Source organism: Hyperolius riggenbachi, chromosome 7 (assembly GCF_040937935.1).
Source record: "Hyperolius riggenbachi isolate aHypRig1 chromosome 7, aHypRig1.pri, whole genome shotgun sequence".
In the NCBI taxonomy this organism is placed as follows: domain Eukaryota; kingdom Metazoa; phylum Chordata; class Amphibia; order Anura; family Hyperoliidae; genus Hyperolius; species Hyperolius riggenbachi.
Window position 1 is genome coordinate 256,200,386 of NC_090652.1, and position 24,847 is coordinate 256,225,232.

Genomic DNA, 24,847 nt, shown 5'->3' on the forward strand with positions numbered 1-24,847 from the left:
CCTATGCCTCTCATGTTATGCTCACACATTTTTTTCTTTCCAGTTTATTGTTAAACACCCGAGGTGACATGTGACATGATGAGATAGACGTGTATGAACAGTGCCTAGCACACAAACTGCAGGCTATGTTCCTTTTTAACTTTCTCTACCTGAAAGTTTAAAATCCGGTATGAAAGTGACAGATTCTGTCCAGATCAGATTATAGCGTAACCCTCACTGATAAGGAATTACAGCCATAAAACACTTTCCTGGCAGAAAATGGCTTCTGAGATCAGAAAAGAGATAAAAGGGGCAGTAGTTCATAGATTTTAGTTCTGGTATACTTCAATGAATGTGTTATTGAGAAGAGGCCATGAAACTGTAAAAAGTCCCCACACTTGGCACAGTTGCTCACTTGGTGACTGAGGCTACAAATCCAGGAAAAGTGGGCGGAGCATTAAACAACCAATCAAATTTCAGCCATTCATTTTCAATTGGAAAATGTAAACTGCAGCCTTAGACTGTTAATTGCAGGGTTTTCAAACTTGGCCACTGGGTTAACCACTTCAGGACCATAGGCTTACACCTCCTAGTGACCAGGCTATTTTGTACAATTTAGGCCACTGCAGCTTTAAGTGCTCGCTGCAGGGCCGTACAACTCAGCACACAAGTTATTCCCCCCCCCCTTCTGCCCACCAGCAGAGATTCCTATTGGTGGGCTCTGATCCCTGCCGGCATGTTTGTTTGTTTGTTTGTTTTTAATTACATTTTGCTATTTTTTTTCCTTTAACTCCTCCCCACCGCCAGCCAATCCTAGCGATCCTCTCTCATAGGCATCAGCCTATGAGAGAGGATCGCTCTGTGAGTCTCCCCAGGGGACAGCTGAGTGATAAGGCTGTCCCATAGTACAACGCTGCTGTAGATCGCAGTGCTGTACAATGTAAGTAGACTGCGGTTTCGCTAACAGTCTCCTAGCGTGCAGTCTCCTGCAAAACCCCGCCCCAGGACTGGAACCATTCTTACACTGTTAATGGCAGGGTTCTCGGGTATCCTTTGAAGGGATTGACACAATTACACTAGTTATGTTAGCCTTTCTGTTAAAGCTACAAATATATAGATTAGATTTTGAAAAAGTGGGCAGTGTAAATTTTGAAGTTGAACTGTTTTTGTATATTTTAGTCATACATATCATTTACCTCTGAATTGAAGACATTTTTTGTATTGTATAGGTATGTAGTGATATTCCTATCCTGCACAGAATTCTGCAGGAATTCTACACATTTAAAAGGATATTTGGCAGTGAAGAAAAGGCATCTGGAGATGTTGGGGTACCATGTGATTGAGGTATAGTACAGAGATCTGTTAAATTTCACTTTCATTGTGGTATAGCAGCTGTAATAGGTGTGAATAAGAATGAGGATAGCGTACTGATAAGGCTGTTACCTTTGATGTGGGATTTGAGCCTTTGACCAGGGCTTAAGCCAGTGCTTAAAACTGGGAGGAGTCTTAATAATCCGAACATTTGTATGGCGCTTTTCTCCTGTTGGACTCAAAGCGCTCTAGAGATGCAGCCACTGGGACGCGCTCAGGAGACCACCCTGCAGTGTTAGGGAGTCTTGCCTTGAACTCCTTACTAAATAGGTACTGACCCTAGCCAGGATTCAAACCCTGGTCTCCCATGTCAAAGGCAGTACACTATCCAGCCACTGTCTTAGGGCAAGTCTCCTTGTGGCTGCCTCCCTGAAGCACTGAGCCTGCCAGGAGAAAAGTGCAATATTAATGTTCTGTGTCTTGTCTAATATTGTATCAGTCACATTAGAACCTATTTTGAGCACATCTGAGGTGAGCAGAATACGGGGCTGACATATTTAGTTCCTTTTAAACTAAAGGTGTCAGACTCAAATATAAAGTGGGCCGAAATTGAGCTCTGGGACCAAGTCGTGGGCCAACCTCAATGTCTAGTGGCCCCCTCCTAAGAGGGCCAAACCTAATGCAAAGTGGGGAAACCACCTGAGGGCCAAATCTGATGGCTCCGAGGGCCAGATTTGGCCCACAGGCCGGAGTGTGACATGTATGTTTTAAACAATACAGATTGCCTGGCTGTCCTGTCCTTCAGGGTCTAATACTAGTAGAGACAGATCCTGAACAAGCATGCAGATCAGGATTAGGGCCCGTTGCCACTAGCCACAAATTCGGATTGCATCGAAACTGATGCCAAAGCACATCAATGAAGTAGTTTCCACTGCATGCAATTTTTGCGATGCGACCCGGGAAAGGAATCAGATGCATGCTGCAGATATCCGCAGCACACGTCCGATTCCCCTAGGCAATAACAGACTGCTGCATCAGAACTTCCGAGTCACTTGTAGCTATATGCGGCGCGATGCAATCGCATCTGCGCAATGGAAACAGGCCCTGAGCTGCATGCTTGCTTCAGGTGTGTGATTCAGAAACTGCTGCAGCCAAATAGATCAGCAGGACTGCCAGGCAACTGGTATTATTTAAAGTAAATATGGCAGCCGCTATATCCTTCTCGGTTCAGGTTCTCTTTAAAGAGAACCTGAGACGAGGGGGACTAAAAGTTTTGTTCATACCTGGGTCTTCCTCCAGCCCCCTCTGCGCCGACTGCTCCCACACCAGCCTCTAACTCCTCCTAGATGCTTTGGTAACACTCCCGTTCTCCGCGGCCAGCCTCTGGCACAGAACGCTCCCAGCTGCAGGAGCGAGAGGGGGAGCGCGCTTGGCCACACTGCACTAGAGAGCAGGGCTGCTACCGGAGCCTCTAGGAGGATTTAGACGCTGGCGTGGGAGTGGTCTGCGTGGAGGAGGCTGGAGGAAGACACCGGTATGTAGAAAACTTTTAGCTCCCCTCGTCTCAGGTACACTTTAAAACACAGTCCAATACCAATTGAAGAAGGAAGCGCTGGGCACTAGTGTGAATGCTCCATATGTTTATTCCACCTGGTACACCCTACAGTGCCTCTGTACACGATGGCCTCCATTCACTAAGCTTCATCAAACACTTTATCAAACGTTTGATAAATTACCTCATGGGTAAAATCTAATTTTGAATTCGCTAAGGTGTTACAGATGTATTGAACGTTTTATCGATAAAACATTCAATAAATATAACAACTTAGGGAATTAAAAATGAGATTTTACCAATGAGTTAAATTATCAAATGTTTGATAAAGCTTAGTGAATTGAGGCCTATGTACGGGGTGACCCATGAAATGGCTGTTAGGCCACCCCTTTACTTTTGTGTGCCACACTAGTGCACAGCGATTTCTTCAATTGCTATTGGACTGTCTATGGGAGCTGTGAGCGCAGAGTGTTACCCATGTCCATCTTCTGGGCTGTTACCAGTCTGCATTTGAGTGGCGGCTGTCTCTCTTCCTTTTTTGTTGGCTTTAAAGGGAGTTTTTGATACTTTGATTTGTAAAGTCTTCCATCGAACCTCTTCAGATTTGAAGGATGGTTGTTTAAAGTCTACTTGGATTTGGCCACTTAGTAGGATTAACAGCTGTATTGTGGGTGGTGGGACAAGACTCTAATGGAGAGGTCTCACCTGGTTGTAGATGCTGGGGTAACCTGCGTAGGTTCTCCTTTTGTCCCTCTTGAGCTGGGTACCTGGCCTGCTTCTATTTCTGTGAGGCATTGAGGGTGTCTTAAATCTTTTCAATCACAAATCTAACGACTACTATATGTATAAGAATCGTGTGATGCGTGTAAGAATAGTAGTTAGACTAATGGTGGCCATACATGGTGCAATAAAAACGTTCGATTATCCCGTTTATTCGATCTAAATAAGTGGTTCCCAACCTTTTCCGGCCGGGGAACACTTTCCGACCAAATTTTGGTGGGGGGTGGGGGTGGAGGAGGTGTTGGTTTAGGGCCCGGGTGTTTGCGCGACCTAGTGGACAGTGCCATGCGTAGCAGGCTATGGGGGGGGGGGGGGGGGGGCTTTCGTGCGGCTGCATAGCTAGCATAGTTGCCTCAGTATAGGGAGTTTAGTTGCCTCAGTATAGCTAGTATAGTGCCCCAGTATAGCCAGTATAGTGCCCCAGTATAGCGCCCCAGTATAGCCAGTATAGTGCCCCAGTATAGCCAGTATAGTGCCCCAGTATAGCCAGAATAGTGCCCCAGTATAGCCAGTATAGTGCCCCAGTATAGCCAGTATAGCGCCCCAGTATAGCGCCCCAGTATAGCTAGTATAGTGCCCCAGTATAGCCAGTATAGTGCTCCAGTATAGCGAGTTTAGTGCCCCAGGATAGCGCCCCAGTATAGCCAGTATAGTGCCCCAGGATAGCCAGTATAGTGCCCCAGTATAGTGCCCCAGTATAGCTAGTATAGTGCCCCAGGAAAGCCAGTATAGTGCCCCAGGATAGCGCCCCAGGATAGCTAGTATAGTGCCCCAGGATAGCCAGTATAGTGCCCCGGTATAGCCAGTATGGGTAGGTGGTGCCCCCCGCCCGTCCCCGCCGCTGTTATTACCTTAACAGCGGCCGCTCTCCCCTCTCCGGCGCGTGTATTTATTCAAGCAGCGTATCTCCCGGCTGCTCTTTGTGATGCGGCAGGAAGCAGGGCAGCGGCTTCCTGTAACGGCGATATGTATCGCCGTTACTATGGTAACCGAGCCCTGCTTCCTGCGCATCACACACAGAGCAGCCAGGAGATAAGCTGCTTGAATAAATACACGCGCTGGAGAGGGGAGAGCTGCTAAGGTAATAGCGGCGGCCGCGGGGACGGGAGGGAGGGGGAGGGGGGGGGGGGAAGAGGACAGTCCTGCGTCCCGCGGACCACAGGTTGGGGATCCCCACACGGCACACCAGGCAACATCCCGCGCGCGGAACAGCGGTTGGGAAACACTGATCTAAATGATCGAATAGAATGAAAGTTGAAATTTTTATTTTTTTTCGATCAAGAAATTCGAACGATTATCCCGTTTTTTCAAGAAAAATCAGATCGGACATGCTGGAAAAATCTTTATATTCAATCTAACGGAATAATCGAACTAAATTATCTAATAAAAAAAAGACATTGTACCATGTATGGGCACCTTTAGACTATACTACTGTATTGTAAACTTTTGGTATATTAATATAATACAATACAATACAATAACATTTCTATAGCGCTTTTCTCCCATAGGACTCAAAGCGCTTAGGCTCTCTCAGATTCAGTAATTAGTAGGATGAAGTATTCACACAACAAAAGTTATATTTCTGCAAATGCCAAACTGAACAGGTGGGTTTTCAGTCTGGATTTAAACACGTCCAGGGATGGAGCTGTCCTGATCTGTTGAGGTAAGGAGTTCCAAAACGTAGGGGCAGCATGACAGAAGGCTCTGGGACCAAAAGTTTCCAAGTGGACTCTGGGTATGACTAGATTATTAGAACCTGTTGATCTGAGAATGCGGGGATTGCTACGCAGCTGCAACATATCTTTCATGTATCCAGGGCCTAAATTATTCAGGGATTTAAATGTCAGTAGGCCGATCTTGAATAGGACCCTCCATTCTATAGGTAGCCAGTGAAGGGAGTGCAGGACTGGCGTTATGTGGCAGTGACGGGGTTGGTTGGTTAGCAGTCTGGCAGCAGTATTCTGTATCAGCTGTAGTCGGTACAAGACCTTTTTTGGAAGGCCAGTGTAGAGAGCATTGCAGTAGTCCAGTCGAGATGTGATGAAGGCGTGGACTAAGGTTGGCAGATCTTCTGGGGGTATGAGGTGCTTGATTTTTGCAATGTTCTTCAGGTGAAAATAGGATGATTTCACCACAGCAGAGATTTGAGTTCTAAAGTTTAAATCCCAATCAATTAGAACTCCCAGGCTACGCACATGATCAGAGCTGCGCAGATCCGTGCCTCCTATTCCCAGTGGTGAAGACTGCAAGTTAAGTTGTTTTGTTATCATGCTCTGCCCTCCTATCAGAAGGACTTCAGTTTTGTCTGCATTTAGTTTCAGCCAGTTGTCATTCATCCATTGCTGTAGTTCACGTAAGCAGGCGTTTATAGTTAGAGTTGGGTCTGTCACACCAGGCTTGAAGGAAAGATATAGTTGAGTGTCGTCTGCATAGCAGTGGTATGTCAGGCCATGTTTTTGGATTAGTTTTCCCAGCGGTAACATGTAAATCGTGAAAAGCAGGGGAGAGAGGATTGAGCCCTGGGGCACCCCATACCTAAGTGATACAGGGGTGGACAGGAAGGGCCCCATAGACACTTTGTGGGTTCTGCCACTCAAGAAGGATTGGAACCACTGAAGAACTATGCCATCAATGCCGCAGTATTCCTGTAGCCTGTTTATCAAGATGTCATGGTCAACTGTATCAAAGGCTGCAGAAAGGTCTAGCAGTATGAGGATGGAGCACTCTCCTCTGTCTCTTGCCATGAGCAGGTGGTTGCATATTTGGATGAGGGCCGTTTCAGTGCTGTGGTGTTTCCTGAAGCCAGACTGGAATGGGTCATAACTGTTGTTTTGTAGGATTTTGGCTTCTAGCTGGAGGTAAACAGCTTTTTCAATTAGCTTGCCCAGAAAGGGAAGGTTAGAGACAGGTCTGTAGCTGGTCATTGCATCTGGGTCCAAGGAGGGTTTTTTGAGGAGAGGCCTGATGATTGCTTCCTTCCTTAAAATCAGGGATATTTCCTGCTTTACTGAACAGTTAACAATTTTTAGGAATACCGGTACGAACAGGTCGGGGCAGTTCAACATGAACTGTGTTGGGCCAGGATCTAGGTCACAGGTAGTTAGGCGGACGTGAAGGAGGATGCTTGATGTGACTTCTTCATCAATTTCTTTGAAGTTTGACCAAGGTGTTACATTGTCTCTGCTAATGGTCTTCGGCGCTATATTAGGCTCAGATGCTGTAAGTTGGATGGCAGACCTTATAGCGGAGACTTTGTCTGTGAAGAAATGGGCAAATTGGTCACAGAGGTCCTTTGAAGACTCGATGTTAAATTTTAGACATGCCGGGTTGCAGAGTTTTTCCACTGTGCGGAACAGTTGGGCTGGTTTGTTAACTGCATTTGCAATCTCTTGTGATAGAAAGGATGATTTTTTTCCCGTGATTACCTTTTGGTAGCTCTTCAAGTGGAGGATTAAGGCATGTTTGTCTTCTGGGGACTGAGATTTGCGCCACAGTCTCTCAAGTTTTCGGCCTTGTCTTTTCAGCTCTTTTATAGCGTTATCAAACCACTGTGCATGATGGTGTGGAGTAAGATATGTGGTGCGCAGAGGAGCAATGGTCTCAAAGGTGGAGGACACACATTTGTTGTATTTAAACACCAGAGTATCAGGGTCCAAGCTGGAGTCAGTCAATTCATCAAAGCTAAGGTTATCTCGGATATGTTGAGGTGTTAGCCCTTTTAAGCGGCGATATTTTATTTGATTCTTGACCTGGTGTTTGACAGCTGGTATTGAGAGGGAGAAGTGGATAGTGGATATTAAGCTATCTTTCCGTTCCCTTGTTGTTTACTATGAGGGGATTCTACTGTATTCTAAGTCTAAGGCCTCGTTCACATCAGGGACGTTTCTGTGCACTTTCCACAGCGCACTGCCCTGTGCGTTCAGCAAGGTATTCATTTGTCCATGTAACTAAATGTAGCTGGTTCACATCTATGCGCTGCGCTGAGCAGCGTTACAGAAACGTAGGGTTGCATGCATTTCTGTGCGCTGAGCTGTAAAGCGCACAGCAATGCAAGTGAATGGGTCCGCTTTTTTAGCGCATAGAAGCGCGTACAAGCGCATAGAAGCGCATGCGTTTTTTACCCCTAATTGGAGAAAAAAATACATTTACATACAAAAACAAAGTTTTATTGACAACTGCTGCTGCTACAGTAAGCAAAATGTGCTTTAAAGAAGCGCAGCGCAACGCACAGAAACGCGGACTAAAGCGCGCACAAGCGCATGCGTTTTTTACCATGCGCTTTAACACGTTTTTCAGCGCAGCAGATGTGAACGAGGCCTAACACGGATTGCACAATTCTTATGTGCAGGATTCGTTAGATTCAAATAAATCAGGAATCTTTTTGGAATCGGGTTCAAGGAAATTTGTGATTTGTCCCATCTCTACCAGGAATAATCAGAGAAACAGTTTGCAAAGATTATATTCTCTTTAAATGTATTTTCACATTCCTTAATTTAAAGCTTATGTTACAATGGATTGTATGAGTAGTATGGATAATTGATAGAACATTAGTAGCAAAGAAAAGTCTCATATGTTTATTTTCAGTTAAATAGCTTTTTTTTTTTTTTTTTTTTTTATTGCAAGAGCTTTTTGTTTTGTGGAATGATTCTGTCATTGCAGTAAACCCAACAAATATGTAGTGGTGAAATATGTAGCATGCAGAGGAGCTGCAATATTTGCGGGCTTGTGGTAATTACCACAATTCCACACACAGCACAGCTCTTCTGCCGCTCTGTGCTGTAACACTTATCTGAAACTACAAGCAAGTGGTGGGGGCGGAACTAAACATTGCATCAATTTACAATTATTAGCATCTCATTAACTATCCCTGGTTTATAATTCCCTCAGAAGTATCACATGATAATTAGCCAGGTTTTCTGGTCACTTTCAGAAATGACATAATGTACAGATTTTGTCCCAGTACTAGTTACTGTCACTAAACTTAGTACCCCAGAACTTTTTTTTTTTTAGGTCAAAATTTGAATACTATTTTATTTGTAATGCTGTGACATGTTAAAGCACAATTTCCCCCTCCAGCATCCCCATGTCCCCGCTCTGCTCAGCTGTCAAATTATGTGCGGAAAGGAAGTTTCAGTTTTCTTCCTCCTCTCTGCCCATCTGTAGTTCCGCCCCCTCCACTCACTGCTTCTAGTTCCAGATAAGAAAAAGTATACATGTAGGAGACCAATAAGGACGGCATATGCCAAGTAACAAGAAAGCACAATCCATGTTATACATTTTAAAATATCATAATTTTTATTTATCAAAAAATGTAACACCCACATAATATATTTAAAAAGGACTGATGGTGGTTGATCCCCACACATACAACCACCTCACATTCATACAACCCCCGAAATTATTCAGATATAGGCTGAGAAGGGCAAAGTTCCATAAGGTCCCTATTAGGACAAATTGTTGTAGAGGCAGTTCAAAGCCTCTGATTGGGGTCCTGTCCATTCATTGCAGGCACTGCGATTGGTTCTGAAAAGCTTTGCTTCTCTTCCCCAATCGCCGAAACTGAAAACCGCCAGGGTGCGCAGGCCCCACGACCCCCATGGGTATTGTAGCTTGGAAACTGGATGAGAATATTCGTCCAGTTTGTCTTTAGCTGTGCCTATCTGGACAAGAATACTCATCCACATAGGCTTAAAGAGACTCTGAAGTCTCATTAAATTCACGTCTTTATTTTAAAAATCTTTTACATCATTGCCCTGACTAAAATGCCGAATCCCCGCGGCACATTGCGGGGAGCGCTTCCGTGAGAGACAGAGCTTTTGGCTGTAGCTCTGCCTCTACACGCGTCTATCACCGCGGATCGCTGCCTCCGCCTGCCCCTCTCAGTCTTCTTTCACTGAGAGGGGCGGGGGAGAGGCGGAGATACGCGCTAATTGACGCGCATGGAGGCAGAGATTTCAGTCCATTTACCTTCAGTGGTTAACTTATTGCTGCCAAAGGAGCTTCAACCAGTTATTAAATCCAAGGTTTCACATACCTTTTCCACCTGCACTGTGAATGTTTACATGGTGTGTTCAATAAAAACATGGAGACATTTAATTATTTATATGGTATTAGTTTAAGTAGACCGTGATTGTCTATTGTTGTGACTTAGATGAAGATCAGATCACATTTTATGACCAATTGTTGCAGAAATCCATATCATTTCAAAGGGTTCACATACTTTGAGCTTGATTCACAAAGCCGTGCAAACTGTTTAGCACGGGTGTGCTAAACAGTTAGCACGTGAAGTGCCGTTCGCGGACTTTTGCATGCGCAAAGTGCTGCGATTTGCACGAAAGTGGACTTTTGCACGCGCAATTAAGTCCACGATCGCGTGAATCGCGGCACTTTGCGCGCGCAAAAGTCCGCGAACGGCACTTCATGTGCTAACTGTTTAGCACACCCGTGCTAAACAGTTTGCACCGCTTTGTGAATCAAACCCTTTGTCTTGCTACTGTAAAGGCTGGAGAATTGTGGCCCAGCTGTTCAGCCAAATTTCAGGTCTGATTTTCTGGGACAGAGAATATTTGTATTTGTCCTTTTCCACGTGTCAGAAGTGAAGCACCTATTCCTGAATGATTGGCTCGTGAAGAATGGTGGTATATGTAGTAAGTTAGTTTTCTCTGTGTTTTGCAGATCCCCCACTATGAATGGTATTCTGACACTCTGGGAACAAAGGATGCATGGACTAACTACCTCCGAAAAAAGATATTTGCTGATAATGTTTGCAGTTCATAAAATGTGTTTTACAGATATTAAAATATACTTTTTTATGATGCGGTTCTTACAGTTGTGTTGCTCATAACAAGACTTTTTAGATGAGCACTGCCCACTCTGCATACACAATGCCTCCCTAATCAGTCCACAGCAAGAAGGTGAACCTGTGTCCACACTCCTGTATCAGCACCAGGCCACATAATCCCTGCCCTAGGGGAACCCTTCACATGAAAAAGGAGGATTTGTGAATTTTGCAAATAGGGGACCTACATGTAGAAGATGGTGGCTTGTGCATCTTCCCCCTCCCACAGAGGACTTTTTTTTTTTTTTTGTTACGGAGTCTCTTTAAGGTATCCATACATCTAGCGACTTAACAGCAGTAACCGCAAGCAATATCGTGATGAGCGATGAAACCCCCGACTCTCTCCCCCTAATGTTCCGTCCATACATACACACACTCAATGTTACTCCGGCAACCACGGTGTGGGGGGGCGGGGGTTCCCCCAGGGGAAACAGTGGGCACAGACTGGTAGTGTATAGTGCACAGGGGGGCACATTGAACATTAGGACTGACAGCATCACAAGGCTGACTGGATCGATTTCAGCATGGAATTTATTGGGAATCGGCCTCTAATGTATGGGCAGGAAACGGATCTCTCTTCGATCCGAGAGATCGGTCTGTTGGTCAATCTGCCCATATATTGTCTGATGTATGGGCACCTGAAATGGAACCTTAACTGAGAGGGATATGGATGTTTCCTTTTAAACAATATCAGTTGCTTGTCAGTCCTGCTGATCTCTTTGGCTGCAGTAGTGGCTGAATCACACACCCGAAACAAGCATGCAACTAATTCAGTCTGACTTCAGTCAGAGCACATGATCTGCATGCTTGTTGAGGGGCTGTGGCTAAAAGTATTAGAGACACAGGATCAGCAGGAGAGTCAGGCAACTGGTAATATTTTAATAGGAAAAATCCATATCCTTCTCAGTTTAGGTTCCCTTAAAGGACTTCCGAGGCCAAAAACAAGAAAATGACACTATACATTTTTAATATCTGAATCCACAGAGGACGTCCAGCGCGTCCTCCGCACCGTACCGCCGTCATTGCAGCCCTTTTCGTTCCCCCATGGCTCGGCCCGACCCCACTGAACGGGTCGCATGTATTCCACAAGTAAGATGGCCGCCGCCTTGAGCCGCGGCTGCGCAGTACGCTTTGCCGCGAGTGCGACTGCGCAGCCTTTAGCCCGCCTCCCGCCGCGTACTGGGTACGGGAGGCGGGCTAAAGGCTGCGCAGTCGCACTCGCGGCAAAGCGTACTGCGCAGCCGCGGCTCAAGGCGGCGGCCATCTTACTTGTGGAATACATGCGACCTGTTCAGTGGGGTCGGGCCGAGCCATGGGGGAACGAAAAGGGCTGCAATGACGGCAGTACGGTGCGGAGGACGCGCTGGACGTCCTCCGTGGATTCAGATATTAAAAAGGTATAGTGTCATTTTCTTGTTTTTGGCCTCGGAAGTCCTTTAAAGAGACACTTAAGCCAGAAAAAAAAAGAGTTTTACTCACCTGGGGCTTCTACCAGTCCCCTGCAGCATTCCTGTTTCGTTTTTGCCGACAGGCCCGTCAGGACTGGCCACGCGTAGCTTTTTCCGCATTCCCGACTGTAATACAAAAATATGCGTTGCCGCATTACGCACGCATAGATATGCGGCAACGCGTATTTTTGTACGCGTTGTGGTCCGCAATAGCGCTAATTACAGTCGGGAATGCGGAAAAAGATACGCGTGGCCAGTCCTGACGGGCCTGTCGGCAAAAACGAAACTAGCTGGCAGTAGGGGACCAGAGGATTAGTGAGTGACTGCGAGGGCACAGGACTGCTGCAGGGGGCTGGTAGAAGCCCCAGGTGAATAAAACTAATTTTTTTTTCTGGCTTACGGTTCACTTTAAACAAAAATCATTCAAGAGTTTCTAGACTAGATTTTCAGACCATGCAATTCGGTATCAAATAGCTCGATATGGCCAATCTCCAAACTGAAAACTAACCAATGGAGACTATGCGGGGACTTGCAGGCAGTAAACAAGGTTAATCTGCCTGTCACGACAATTGTTGCTTCCATGCCAGACATCTTCGCAAGAGTTGATGCAAATTGCTGTGTTTTCAGTTTCTTGGACGTCTGTCAGCAATTTTTCAGTATTCCCTTGCACAGAGATTCCCAGTACAGGCTTGCATTCACCTTCATGGTTCACATTTATCATCCTGCTGATGGGAATGAATAGCAGCCCACCTTTGTTTCATCAGGCCCTACCTCACTTTTTAGCAGGGCTGTGGCGTCGGGACAAAAATCTTCCGACTCCAACTCAGACTCCTCAATTTATGAAACCACGACTCCGACTCCGGGTACCCAAAATGGCTCTGACTCCTCAGCCTAATACTTAACATGGCTGTGGATTTTGTACAAAAATCATCCGACTCCCGACTCAGACTCCTCAGTTTATGAAATCGGCTCCAACTCCGACTCCGGGTGCCCAAAATTGCTCCAACTCCGACTCCACAGCCCTGCTTTTTAGAACCACCGAACCTTGGAGATGCAGTGCTCTTTTATGTTTAAGGCATGTTAGCCCAGAGTGTTACTTTAGAGCAACATAAAGAGTTACTGGATATAGTTTTTCAAGCTCTCGAATTCTTGGTTATTTTTCTAGAATCTTGTCACCTGTGGAAAGGGGAGTGGCAGAATGTTTGAAACAAGCTGTAGCTCTACAGTGGGTGATAATTGCTACTGAACACATAGGCTTTTTTCCATTGAGGTAGGGCTGGTGCACACCAGAGCAGCTCATGAGTGTGTTTGAAAACTGATTGGCTAATGTATTTCAATGGGCTGGTGCACACCAGAGCTGTTGGTCTTTTTCCACAAACTTGGGGGCTACAGCATTTTTTAGATTTCTGAGGCGTTTCTGCCTCAATGTTAAAGTATAGGAAAAGTGGAAAAGAGTTGAGGTTAAAAATAGATAACGCTCTGAAAAACGCTAGATCAGAGTTGTTTTCCAAGCGTTTTTGTTGCAGAAGCTGTTCAGTAACAGCTTTACTGTAACAATATATGACATCTGCTACACAAAATGCTCAAAAAACCGCTAGGCATGTTTAGAAAATCTTTCTTAACATGCCTAGAATTGCTCTGAAAATCTGCTTCAAAAACCGCTAGCGTTTTGCAGATCTGCTAGAGGTTTTTGGTGTGCACTGGCCCATATACAGGACATACACGCCTGAGAATGATTTTGCAGTCAGGAGGGCAATCAGCACAGAGATTGACACAATGGAGAAACTGTAGTGAAAGTAAAATAATAATCTTGCTTATTGTTTACAACATTCTTCTCCAGCTTCCCGCTGTCAGCCATGTCAGGTTCAAGAACCGGCCAAGTCGCCATCTTCTATGTGGCTGCAGGGCGCTCACGTCACCAGGAGCACTCTGTGCATACAATCGCCTGTACATGCACAGAAGCCGCAGACCCAATGGAACAGCAATCCGTTACGAAAATTGCGCAAAAGGTGGAGCAGCGCATCACCAGGCCGCTTCCAAATGGCCTACACTCAGAGGTGCACTGAGCCCCTCCCCCCCCCCCCAGAAACTGCAAATGCACCTTGAACCCAAACAGAAGCTCTGCATATACACCAAAGGCAAGGCTGTTAAGTGGGAGTAGCTGACCAAAAATGAATTAAATTAGTACATGGCAAGGAAATGAACAGCGCTACTTAAAAACAGATAAGTGGCTACCTGCAAGAGAGTGCAAGCCCCACTTGTGGGATAAAATACACACCTAGCATACACATAACCTGTCTACCACTGGAGGGTGGTGGTTTCCTATAACAGCTTGCATGCAACTTGTTAAGTACTCGTCCCTCCCACTGCGGAGAAGTCATCCTCACATGGGAGGGGACCTAACACTAACTAAATCCTACCTATGCATAGCCAGGGTGCGCTACCAAGTAAAATTGAAAATTGCGCAAAAGGTGGATCAGCGCATCACCAGGCCAATCCATTACGAGACTACAGCAGAAACCAGTAGAAGACTCGAGCTACAGTGTGGGACACAGAAACTTTTAGGGGCTGGGAAAAGCCGCAGGTAAGTAAAGCTGCATATCTATTTTTAACCTCAACTCTTTCAAATGGAATTGAGGTTAAAAATAGGCCTCGGCTAGAAAGGAACCATTCAGGAGCCAGGAATGGTGTTCTGTCACAAACAATCCATTTCCTTGCTTGGCTTTCCACAAAGCCAAGTGTTCATTCTCAGGTCTAGATTGTCTATGATGAGAAGGTGATGAGTCACTAAGATGATGCAACTCTTCAGCATCACTCTGACATCTCTAAGCTAAATACTGTCTTCCACTACATGCTTCTGTAGTAGGTGAGCCTGCATTGTCCATCAGACTGCATTCCTCTGATATCTTGGAACTGTGCTTGCTCATCTTCTATGACCTTTCTTCTCTTCCCGCTGGGGAGTCTCTGGGGTCAAAATAGGTAATAAGGTACTATAGTTTCCCACTAAACCTATACAGGTTGTGCTGTAAAATGAAATCTTCATCTCCATAAAGCTTTTCAGCAGATGGAAGCATGAACCCACTTTTGAACCAGAAACAGCGGCAGAAGCGCCTGATCTGGGCTACAGAGAAGCAGCACTGGACTATTGATCAGTGGTCCAAAGTACTTTTTTCGGATGAAAACAACTTTTACATGTCATTCGGGAGTTAAGGTGCCAGAGTCTGGAGGAAGACTAGGGAGAGGGAAGTGCCAAAATGCCTGAAGTCCAGTGTCAAGTACCCACAGTCAGTGATGGTCTGGGGTGCCATGTCAGCTGCTGGTGTTGGTCCACTGTGTTTTATCAAGGGCAGGGTCAATGCAGCTAGCTATCAGGAGATTTTGGAGCACTTCATGCTTTCATCTGCTGAAAATCTTTATGGAGATGAAGATTTCATTTTTCAGCACGACCTGGCACCTGCTCACAGTGCCAAAACCACTGGTAAATTGTTTACTGACCATGGTAATACTGTGCTTAATTGGCCTGCCAAATCTCCTGACCTGAACCCCATAGAGAATCTGTGGGATATTGTGAAGAGTAAGCTGAGAGATGCAAGACCCAACTCTTTGGATGAGCTTAAGGCCGCTATCGAAGCATCCTGGGCCTCCATAACACCTGAGCAGTGCCACAGGCTGATTGCCTCCATGCCACGCCGCATTGAAGCAGTCATTTCTGCAAAAGGATTCCCGACCAAGTATTGAGTGCATAACTGAACATAAATATTTGAAGGTTGACTTTTTTTTGTTTGAAAAACACTTTTCTTTTATTGGTCAGATGAAATATGCTTATTTTTTGAGATAGGAAATTTGGGTTTTCATGAGCTGTATGCCAAAATCATCAATATTAAAACAATAAAATGCTTGAACTACTTCAGTTGTGTGTATTTAAATCTAAAATATATGAAAGTCTAATGTTTATCAGTACATTACAGAAAATAATGAACTTTATCACAATATGCTAATTTTTTGAGAAGATCCTGTATATATAGGTGATGGCTCAACCACCATTACTTCATAAATAAATAGTATAGCTCCTCCGCTCACTGTAGTCAAATGTATCCAAGGCAGTTTGCAATATGCATCTATATCAGCAAAAGTAAGCCGGAAAATGACAAACATCCAGTAGCAAAGTGTAGAGAAATGCAGAGCGTAGAGCAGTTCAATAAAGCATAGTGATCTCACCTAGTCCTCGGATACTCCTCAGCTGTTTCTGCTGCATGATACTCGCAGTGTGTGAAGTGTCCAAAAGTCCCGGAAGGGGGTCACAGTCTGTATCCCTGGTGACAAGGTTAGCACCTGGGAGACAAGTTGCAGCTCTGCAAGGAAAACAGCGTGGCTCCAATATGGAGGATACAGGGCAAGGCAGTGTATGTAAGCTGCCCAGATGATAGACAAACCGGCAGAGTTCATCGGTGCGCCCCCGCATGGTGTTAAAGGGGGGCGTGAGTTTGCAGAAAGATGCGGAGGTCGCCAGCGGGTGGCTGTCTCAAGGGGTAGCAGCAAGGACAAAAGAAGTCAATTAGGGCAAGGCAGGGTGGAGTCATTTTATAAAGTTAGAAAGGTAGTTGGAGAACTGCCCAGTGGTATACTGCCGTGGAGTCACCAGGGAAAAATAGTTACTTGCCTGTTGTCATTGCACATTAATATCTCGCGCCCCAGCCTGACAATCTTAAACTACCGCCCAGCATAAGCTGACTGGAGAGGAGAGTGAGATCACAGGATGGTCTTCCATCCCCTTCTTGGTAAGTATGCAAGAGAGGACCACTAGTCCTCCAGGATACAGGGAATATGATGAGAGGGAGGGGGACCACTAGTTCACCAGGGAAATATATATATATATATATATATAGTAAGGATATAAAAGGCGGGACCATTAGACCACCAATGACCATGGAGTATACCAGACCCCACAGAGAGAATATAAAATAGCCTCATACCTGGAAAATATCCAAAACTCTCAAGAGAGGAAAATCCTGAGCATCTACAGACTGAGTGCTCACAGCCTCGAAATCAAGTCTGGGGAGACACAAACGTATAAACACAGGGAGGAGAGACTATGCCAACACTGAGCAGAAGACCCTTGGGGATACTTTCCTGCTGCACTGCCCCAAATTTACCGCAACCAGGAAAACCTTCTTTAAGAAATTGATGGAACGATTTCCAGACTTTCAGTACATTAGAGGATGAAAGAAAACTCTACATTCTGCTAGGAAAAGAGAAAATCACAGTGACAATCGCTGCACACTATGTCACAGCATGCCACAGACTGAGAGGAGCATAAAGAAACTGTAATCTCAAAAATGTCCATGAACTGCTAACCTACTGTACCCCTACCCCACCCCATGTCCCCCATTACCCCTGCTTTGGCAATGCCTGTATTGAAGCTTGGTCATGCCAATAAAGCTATCTTTGATTTGATATAATGGGTAGGCAGGACCACACTACCAGGGAAAATTAGATTGAGGGTACCACTAGACCACCAGGAAACGATACATGGAGGGTAGGCTGCTAGACTACCAGGGAAAATGATATAATAGTGTCATCAATCATAGGAAAGAAGAGATTTCCGGGCCCGGATGAGTTTGCAAAGCACACCACCACTTTATTTCATCCCACCAGAAGCAGATACAGCTACAAACAATGGCGGCCTGACACCCGTTTCACAGGCTACGCTTGCTTCCTCAGAGACCAAGATTGTGAAACAGCTCTCAAGCCGCCAATGTTTGTAGCTGTATCTGTCTCTGATGGGATGAAATAAAGTGGTGTTGTGCTTTGCAAACTCATCTGGTGCCCGGAAATCTCTTCTTCCTTGTGATTGATGTGACTGTTTGGTCCGGAGGCACAGTAAGTTACCATATACCCCCCAGAAGGTCTGCCTGGTTTCTTGTGCCGATCTACCTTTCCTCTACCTTACTGGATATAATAATGTGGGTGTCATTAAATCCCCAGAATTTAGTGAATAAGTAGAGGGGAGACCACCAGGGAAAGGCATATGGCAGGACAGGAATATTTATATAGGAAGGGAACCACTAAATCACCAGGGTCCCAAAAATATAATGGAGGGCTTCAAGACCACCAGGGAAAGCAATATGGGGGGGGGGGGGGGTCTTGCTGTGGGAACAAGTGATTTTTAGCTACGCCCCAATGTAAAAGTAAATAGTGAACAAAGAGTGAGTGTGTGTGTGTGTGTGTGTGTGTGTGTGTGTGTGTGTGTGTGTGTGTGTACAAGAAAGAAAACTTATTTTAGTAGATACCATCAGCAAAGTGCAATTTAGTGCAATGATTTTATTTACTACAATCTTCAAAGTGACAAAGATTTATATACAAAAATTTCAAAACGTACAAATGGTCAGCTACAAATTTCTGACTCACAGCTTAGGAGGAGCCTGAATCCATGCTTGTGCTCTGAGAACAGTTAAAAGTTATACATATAAAAGTCTTAAAAACAAACCATGAATATGCATTTTTTTTTCAAAGTATTTGTTTCACATTTTTATATTTTTAAGGATATCTTAATTGTGTTTTGATTCAGTAGCATGTTTGCGAAACATTAATAGGAATTTATACAGGAGAATAGCAAAAACCTGTATGCATGATCTTGTGCAACAAACAATTCATATACTGTAAAAGTTTGGTCCACCCAAAACTGGTATTAATTAAAGGACACCTGAAGTTAAAGGGACATGATGCTTGACATAGTTATTTCCGTTTAATCAATGCAGATTGCCCGGCTGTCCTGCTAAGCCTCTGTCTTCATTACGCTTAGCCATAGACCCTGCTAAACTGCAGTGAGTCTATGCAAATGCACCATAAGTGCCTCAACAAAAGAAAACAAACTATGTACAAAAGGAAAGAGCTTCTGTGTAGAGGAATCAAAATACACGGCGACCAGTTCAAAATGCTCAATAAGTTTAAAGGGACTCCGAGCAGTGCAAAAACTATGGAAAGATGCATATAATTTTAAAGCTCTCTTTCTCCTCTTTCCAATGAGATATAAACCGCCACCCTACGCCTTTTAGTTTTCGAGATTGAAATTGCCGCGGCTGCGATTTAGATCGCGAAAATAGAGAAAACTAAAAGGCGTAGGGCGAAGATTTAGGGGTCATCAGAAAGAGGAGAAAGAGAGCTTTAAAATGATATCCATCTTTCCATAGTTACATTGTATTACACAGGGCGACTTTCTGCTGAATGGAGCTGCTGACTTTAGGAAAAAGTCGCCCTGTGTAATACATATATATATCATTGGAAAGAGGAGAAAGAGAGCTTTAAAATTATATGCATCTTTCCATAGTTTTTGCACTGCTCGAAGTCCCTTTAAGGACATCAAAGAAACTTTAAAGAGACTCCGTAACAAAAATTGCATCCTGTTTTTTATCATCCTACAAGTTCCAAAAGCTATTCTAATGTGTTCTGGCTTACTGCAGCACTTTCTGCTATCACAGTCTCTGTAATAAATCAATGTATCTTTCCCCTGTCAGACTTGTCGGCCTGTGTCTGGAAGGCTGCCAAGTTCTTCAGTGTTGTGGTTCTGCTATGAACTCCCCCTTCCAGGCCCCTCTATGCACACTGCCTGTGTATTATTTAGATTAGGGCAGCTTCTCTCTTCTCTCTTATCTTTTACAAGCTGGATAAATCGTCCTCTGAGCTGGCTGGGCTTTCACATACTGAGGAAATTCAGACAAGGGCAAAGCTGTTTGCAGGAAGAAAAGAGCAGCCTGAAACTTCAGTGCATGAGAGATGCAGGGGGAAAGAAACACACAAATGATCTCTTGAGATTCAAAAGGAAGGGTGTATACAGCCTGCTTGTGTATGGATGTATTTTCTATGTGTGGACATACTGTACATCAACCTACTTCCTGTTTTGGTGGCCATTTTGTTTGTTTATAAACAAACTTTTAAAACTGTTTTTAACCATTTTTAATGCGGCAGGGAGCGGCAAAATTATGACAGAGGGTAATAGGAGATGTCCCCTAACGCACTGGTATGTTTACTTTTGTGTGATTTTAACAATACAGATTCTCTTTAAAAACAATTAAAACTCCCGTGGCAACAGGGGGGTCAAAAAACATGTAGGCTCAACAATTGAGTAACCACTCTCACTGGTTATACCTACATGAATGCAAGTGAAACTACATCAGTTACAATAAGCACAATTTACACTCTCAAACTGTGCAGATATCAAACATCAATGTCACAACATTCAACTGACATAAGCTGAACTACTGTGCTGGCAACTACTGAAAAAAGTCCAAACCTCCAATAAGTAAACAATATAGATACAGTGGTGTGAAAAACTATTTGCCCCCTCCCTGATTTCTTATTCTTTTGCATGTTTGTCACACTTAAATGTTTCTGCTCATCAAAAACCGTTAACTATTAGTCAAAGATAACCTAATTGAACACAAAATGCAGTTTTAAATGATGGTTTTTATTATTTAGTGAGAAAAAAAAAACTCCAAATCTACATGGCCCTGTGTGAAAAAGTGATTGCCCCCCCCCCCCCCCCCCCCCTTGTTAAAAAAATAACTTAAAGGTGGTTTATTTCACCCGAGTTCAATTTCTGTAGTCACCCCCAGGCCTGATTACTGTCACACCTGTTTCAATCAAGAAATCACTTAAATAGGAGCTATCTGACACAGAGAAGTAGACCAAAAGCACCTCAAAAGCTAGACATCATGCCAAGATCCAAAGAAATTCAGGAACAAATGAGAACAAAAGTACTGTAATTGAAATCTATCAGTCTGGTAAAGGTTATAAAGCCATTTCTAAAGCTTTGGGACTCCAGAAAACCACAGTGAGAGCCATTATCCACAAATTGCAAACACATGGAACAGTGATGAACCTTCCCAGGAGTGGCCGGCCAACCAAAATTACCCCAAGAGCGCAGAGAAAACTCATCCGAGAGGCCACAAAAGACCCCAGGACAACATCTAAAGAACTGCAGGCCTCACTTGCCTCAATTAAGGTCAGTGTTCACGACTCCACCATAAGAAAGAGACTGGGCAAAAACGGTCTGCATGGAAGATATCCAAGGCGCAAACCACTTTTAAGCAAAAAGAACATTAAGGCTCGTCTCAATTTTGCTAAAAAAAATCTCAATGATTGCCAAGACTTTTGGGAAAATACCTTGTGGACCGACGAGACAAAAGTTGAACTTTTTGGAAGGTGCGTGTCCTGTTACATCTGGCGTAGAAGTAACACAGCATTTCAGCAGAAGAACATCATACCAACAGTAAAATATGGTGGTGGTAGTGTGATGGTTTTGGGTTGTTTTGCTGCTTCAGGACCTGGAAGGCACGCTGTGATAGATGGAACCATGAATTCTACTGTCTGCCAAAAAATCCTGAAGGAGAATGTCCGGCCATCTGTTCGTCAACTCAAGCTGGAGTGATCTTGGGTGCTGCAGCAGCACAATGACCCAAAACACACCAGCAAATTCACCTCTGAATGGCTGAAGAAAAACAAAATGAAGACTTTGGAGAGGCCTAGTCAAAGTCCTGACCTGAATCCTATTGAGATGTTGTGGCATGACCTTAAAAAGGCGGTTCATGCTAGAAAACCCTCAAATAAAGTTGAATTACAACAATTCTGCAAAGATGAGTGGGCCAAAATTCCTCCAGAGCGCTGTAAAAGACTCGTTGCAAGTTATCGCAAATGCTTGATTGCAGTTATTGCTGCTAAGGGTGGCCCAACCAGTTATTGGATTCAGGGGGCAATTTCTTTTTCACACAGGGCCATGTAGGTTTTGAGGTTTTTTTCTCACTAAATAATAAAAAACATCATTTAAAACTGCATTTTGTGTTCAATTAACTTTGACTAATAGTTAACGGTTTTTGATGAGCAGAAACATTTAAGTGTGACAAACATGCAAAAGAATAAGAAATCAGGAAGGGGGCAAATAGTTTTTCACACCACTGTAGGTTGCTAAGCAACCAGCGCTTCTGCAAAATACAGGATGAGGGATAGAAAAGAAAGGATCATAATTACCTGATCAGGTGCTTATTGTAACTGATGTAGTTTCACTTGCATTCATGTAGGTATGTAGTGAGAGTGATTACTCAATTGTTGAGCCTACATGTTTTTTGACCCCCCTGTTGCCACAGGAGTTTTAATTGTTTTTAAAGTTTCTTTGATAACCCTGCATTTCAACTTTGCTCTAAAACATTATTTACAGCATATTATGTGCAACCAGCATTTTTTTTTTACTAGACCAGCATTGGAAGGGTTACACACAGAGCTTTAAAGTTCGTGGAGAGAACTGCTCCCCGCAGCCAAATTTAGATAGACACATTTAAGTAAACAAAATGTAACAAGTGAGGAATGTTACACACTTTGGCTGTCCTCCAGCTCCTGCACAGTCAGAGAGAGTGAGTCATTCCACAGTTGTTACATTTTGTTTTGCTTAAATGTATCTATGTAAGCTTCGGATGCGGCAGCAGTTCTCTCCATGGAAATTAAAGTTCTCTGTGTAACCCTTCCAATGCTTGTCTAGTAAAAAAATGCTGGTTGCATATAATATACTGTAAATGATGTTGTAGAGCAAAGTTGAAATGCAGTGTTATATTCCGCTTTAATAAACATTGAGCATTTTGAACTGGTTGCCGTGTATTTTGATTCCTCTACACAGAAGCTCTTTTCTTTTGTACATAGCCATAGACCCTGAACAAGCACGCAGATCCGGTAGCTCTGACCAGTAGCCACAGGCTTGTTTCAGGTGTGTGACTCAGATAACACTGCAGCCAAATATATCAGCAGGACAGCCAGGCAGCTGGTATTGTTTAAAAGGAAATAAATATGGCTGCCTCCATATCCCTCTCAGTTCATGTGTCCTTTACGCTTCTGGGTGGATGCCAGCAGGTCTCATGTCATTTCTTTTTTCCTTTTGGTTTGTTTTGTAAACCTGGTTACCTGTGATTAAAGTTTACTGTTGCTTCTTGTTGACTGATTGTTTCTCTGCAACATCATTGTACTTTATCATTAAACTATTATTAGATTTATTTAAAAAAAAATGTTATACTGGCAAAGCGACACTCCAGAAAAGGTTTTTTTCTCGCCAGCCTATTCACGTCACCCCCACATACTCCATTAGACGTATATTTTCAAACTGTGCTTAAAATCTCTCTCAGGGCTTGTTCACACTGTAAGAGTTTTCGGCTTTTTTTCGCCCGTGTGCGGTTTTTAAAAACGCCCCCCTGACAGCGTGGACAATGAATGTCTATGAGAAGGTTAATATCAGTGCGGGTTGTGCGCTGTCCGTTCTGTAAAGCGGTGAGCGGACCATTTTTGAGGCGATTCCGCCTCAATGGAAAGTAAAGGAGAAACGCAAAACGCTCCCAGAATTGCTTTGTGCAGCGATTGCGTTCACGTTTTTAAGAATAAATACATTGTATTTATTCTTTTCTGGATCAAAGAGTTCACTTCCTGACTTGCGTCACAGGGAGTGAATTACATAACCGCTTGGAAAAAAACGCTTAGAAAACTGCTAAGTACAAAAACAAATCGCCCACCCAAGCGCTGAGAATCGGGAAAAAAAGACGCCTCAAAAATGGCACAACGCGGATGGACACGTAAGCCGAACACAATGTGAACAAGGCCTCAATGAAGCCCTGATCAAAGATGCAGTATGCTTGCATGATTTATTTTAGCCCCATTTAATAATACTGACATGTCATCTCCAGTATGTGCAGCATAAGAGGTTACTGTACTCTGTGCATATACTCATACTAAACTAGCTGTAGTGTGTGCTACTCTATTTAAAGGAAACCTAAAGTCATTGAAAAAAATGCCAGTTTAACTTACTTGGGGCTTCTACCCACCCCCCTGCAGCTGCCCTGGGCCCGCGTCGTGACAAACTGATCCTCTGGTCCCCCATTACAACCCAATTCTGTTTCCGGCAACTCAGCGAGTCGATCACACTCTCGTCGCTGAGAAAGTCCTGTACATGCAAAGTACAAGATCTCATACTGCACAGGTGCAGGACGCTCCCAGCGACACACGCAGCCAGGGCCGCGCAGGCGCAGTGGCCATCGACTCGCTTAGTGCGGTAGCGGAGGATCGGTTTGTCATGGTGCAGCTGCAGGGGGCCAGCAGAAGCCCCAGGTAACTTAAACTGGCTTTTTTTCAATGACTTTAGGTTTCCTTTAAAAAAATGTTAGATACACATCCACCTACTTATACTTATCTCTGTGCATCCCTTATTAGCACATACTGAGTATGATACAGGAGAGTGATGAGTCATTTTTTAATCTGAACAGATAACTAAGCACTATGTGGCTCTTCCTGTGTACTTCCTTGTCTGCTATTAAACATAAAGATAAGTGAGCAGTGAGTGCGAAGAACCTTGGATTATCTATTATTATAAACCTCTATTTTCTCTTGTTTTCCTATATCATAATTTGCTTAGTCCTTTTCTTCAGTCCCCACACCATCACGTGAGGCATTGGGCTACAGTATATCACAGCGTACACATTACTTGCTGGGAGAAGGCAAGACTGAGCCGTCATTCACCCTCTTAAAGCGGACTTGAACTCAGAACTTCCTCTCTGCTCTGAAGGATAAGCAACAGCATAACCACCTTTAGAGAAACACATTTCTTTGGTACAGCTGATACAAATCCTGCAATAAGGCTTCTTGCACACCAAGACGTTGTGTTAGGTGCCACGTTAAGGTCGCATAACGTGCACCTAACACAACGTATGGTGCTGCAAAAGCCGACGGTAGAGTGAGCCGCGTTCGGCGGCTCGATTCCTATAATGTCTCCCAGAGTGGCGCTGATTGGCCAGCGGGACCACGTGATGCGGAGCGAGACACTCCGCATCACGTGGTCCCGCCGGCCAATCAGCTGCCGCCAGTGCAGTGAATATTAAGTAGCCATGTGCACGGCTACTGTAGCTGGCTCTCCCC

At 44.3% G+C, this 24,847-nt stretch overlaps 1 protein-coding gene across 1 annotated transcript in view; it reads left to right on the forward strand.

Annotated features, from left to right (window-relative positions):
* Positions 1-10,437, forward strand: part of LOC137524974 (FAST kinase domain-containing protein 1, mitochondrial-like) — a 109,081-nt gene extending 98,644 nt beyond the window's left edge. The window contains exons 14-15 of the mRNA XM_068245565.1: positions 1,209-1,323; positions 10,298-10,437. Coding sequence (XP_068101666.1) covers positions 1,209-1,323; positions 10,298-10,399 — 217 coding nt within the window. The 3' untranslated portion in view covers positions 10,400-10,437. The remainder of the gene's footprint in view (positions 1-1,208; positions 1,324-10,297) is intronic.
* Positions 10,438-24,847: the final 14,410 nt, after the last annotated feature.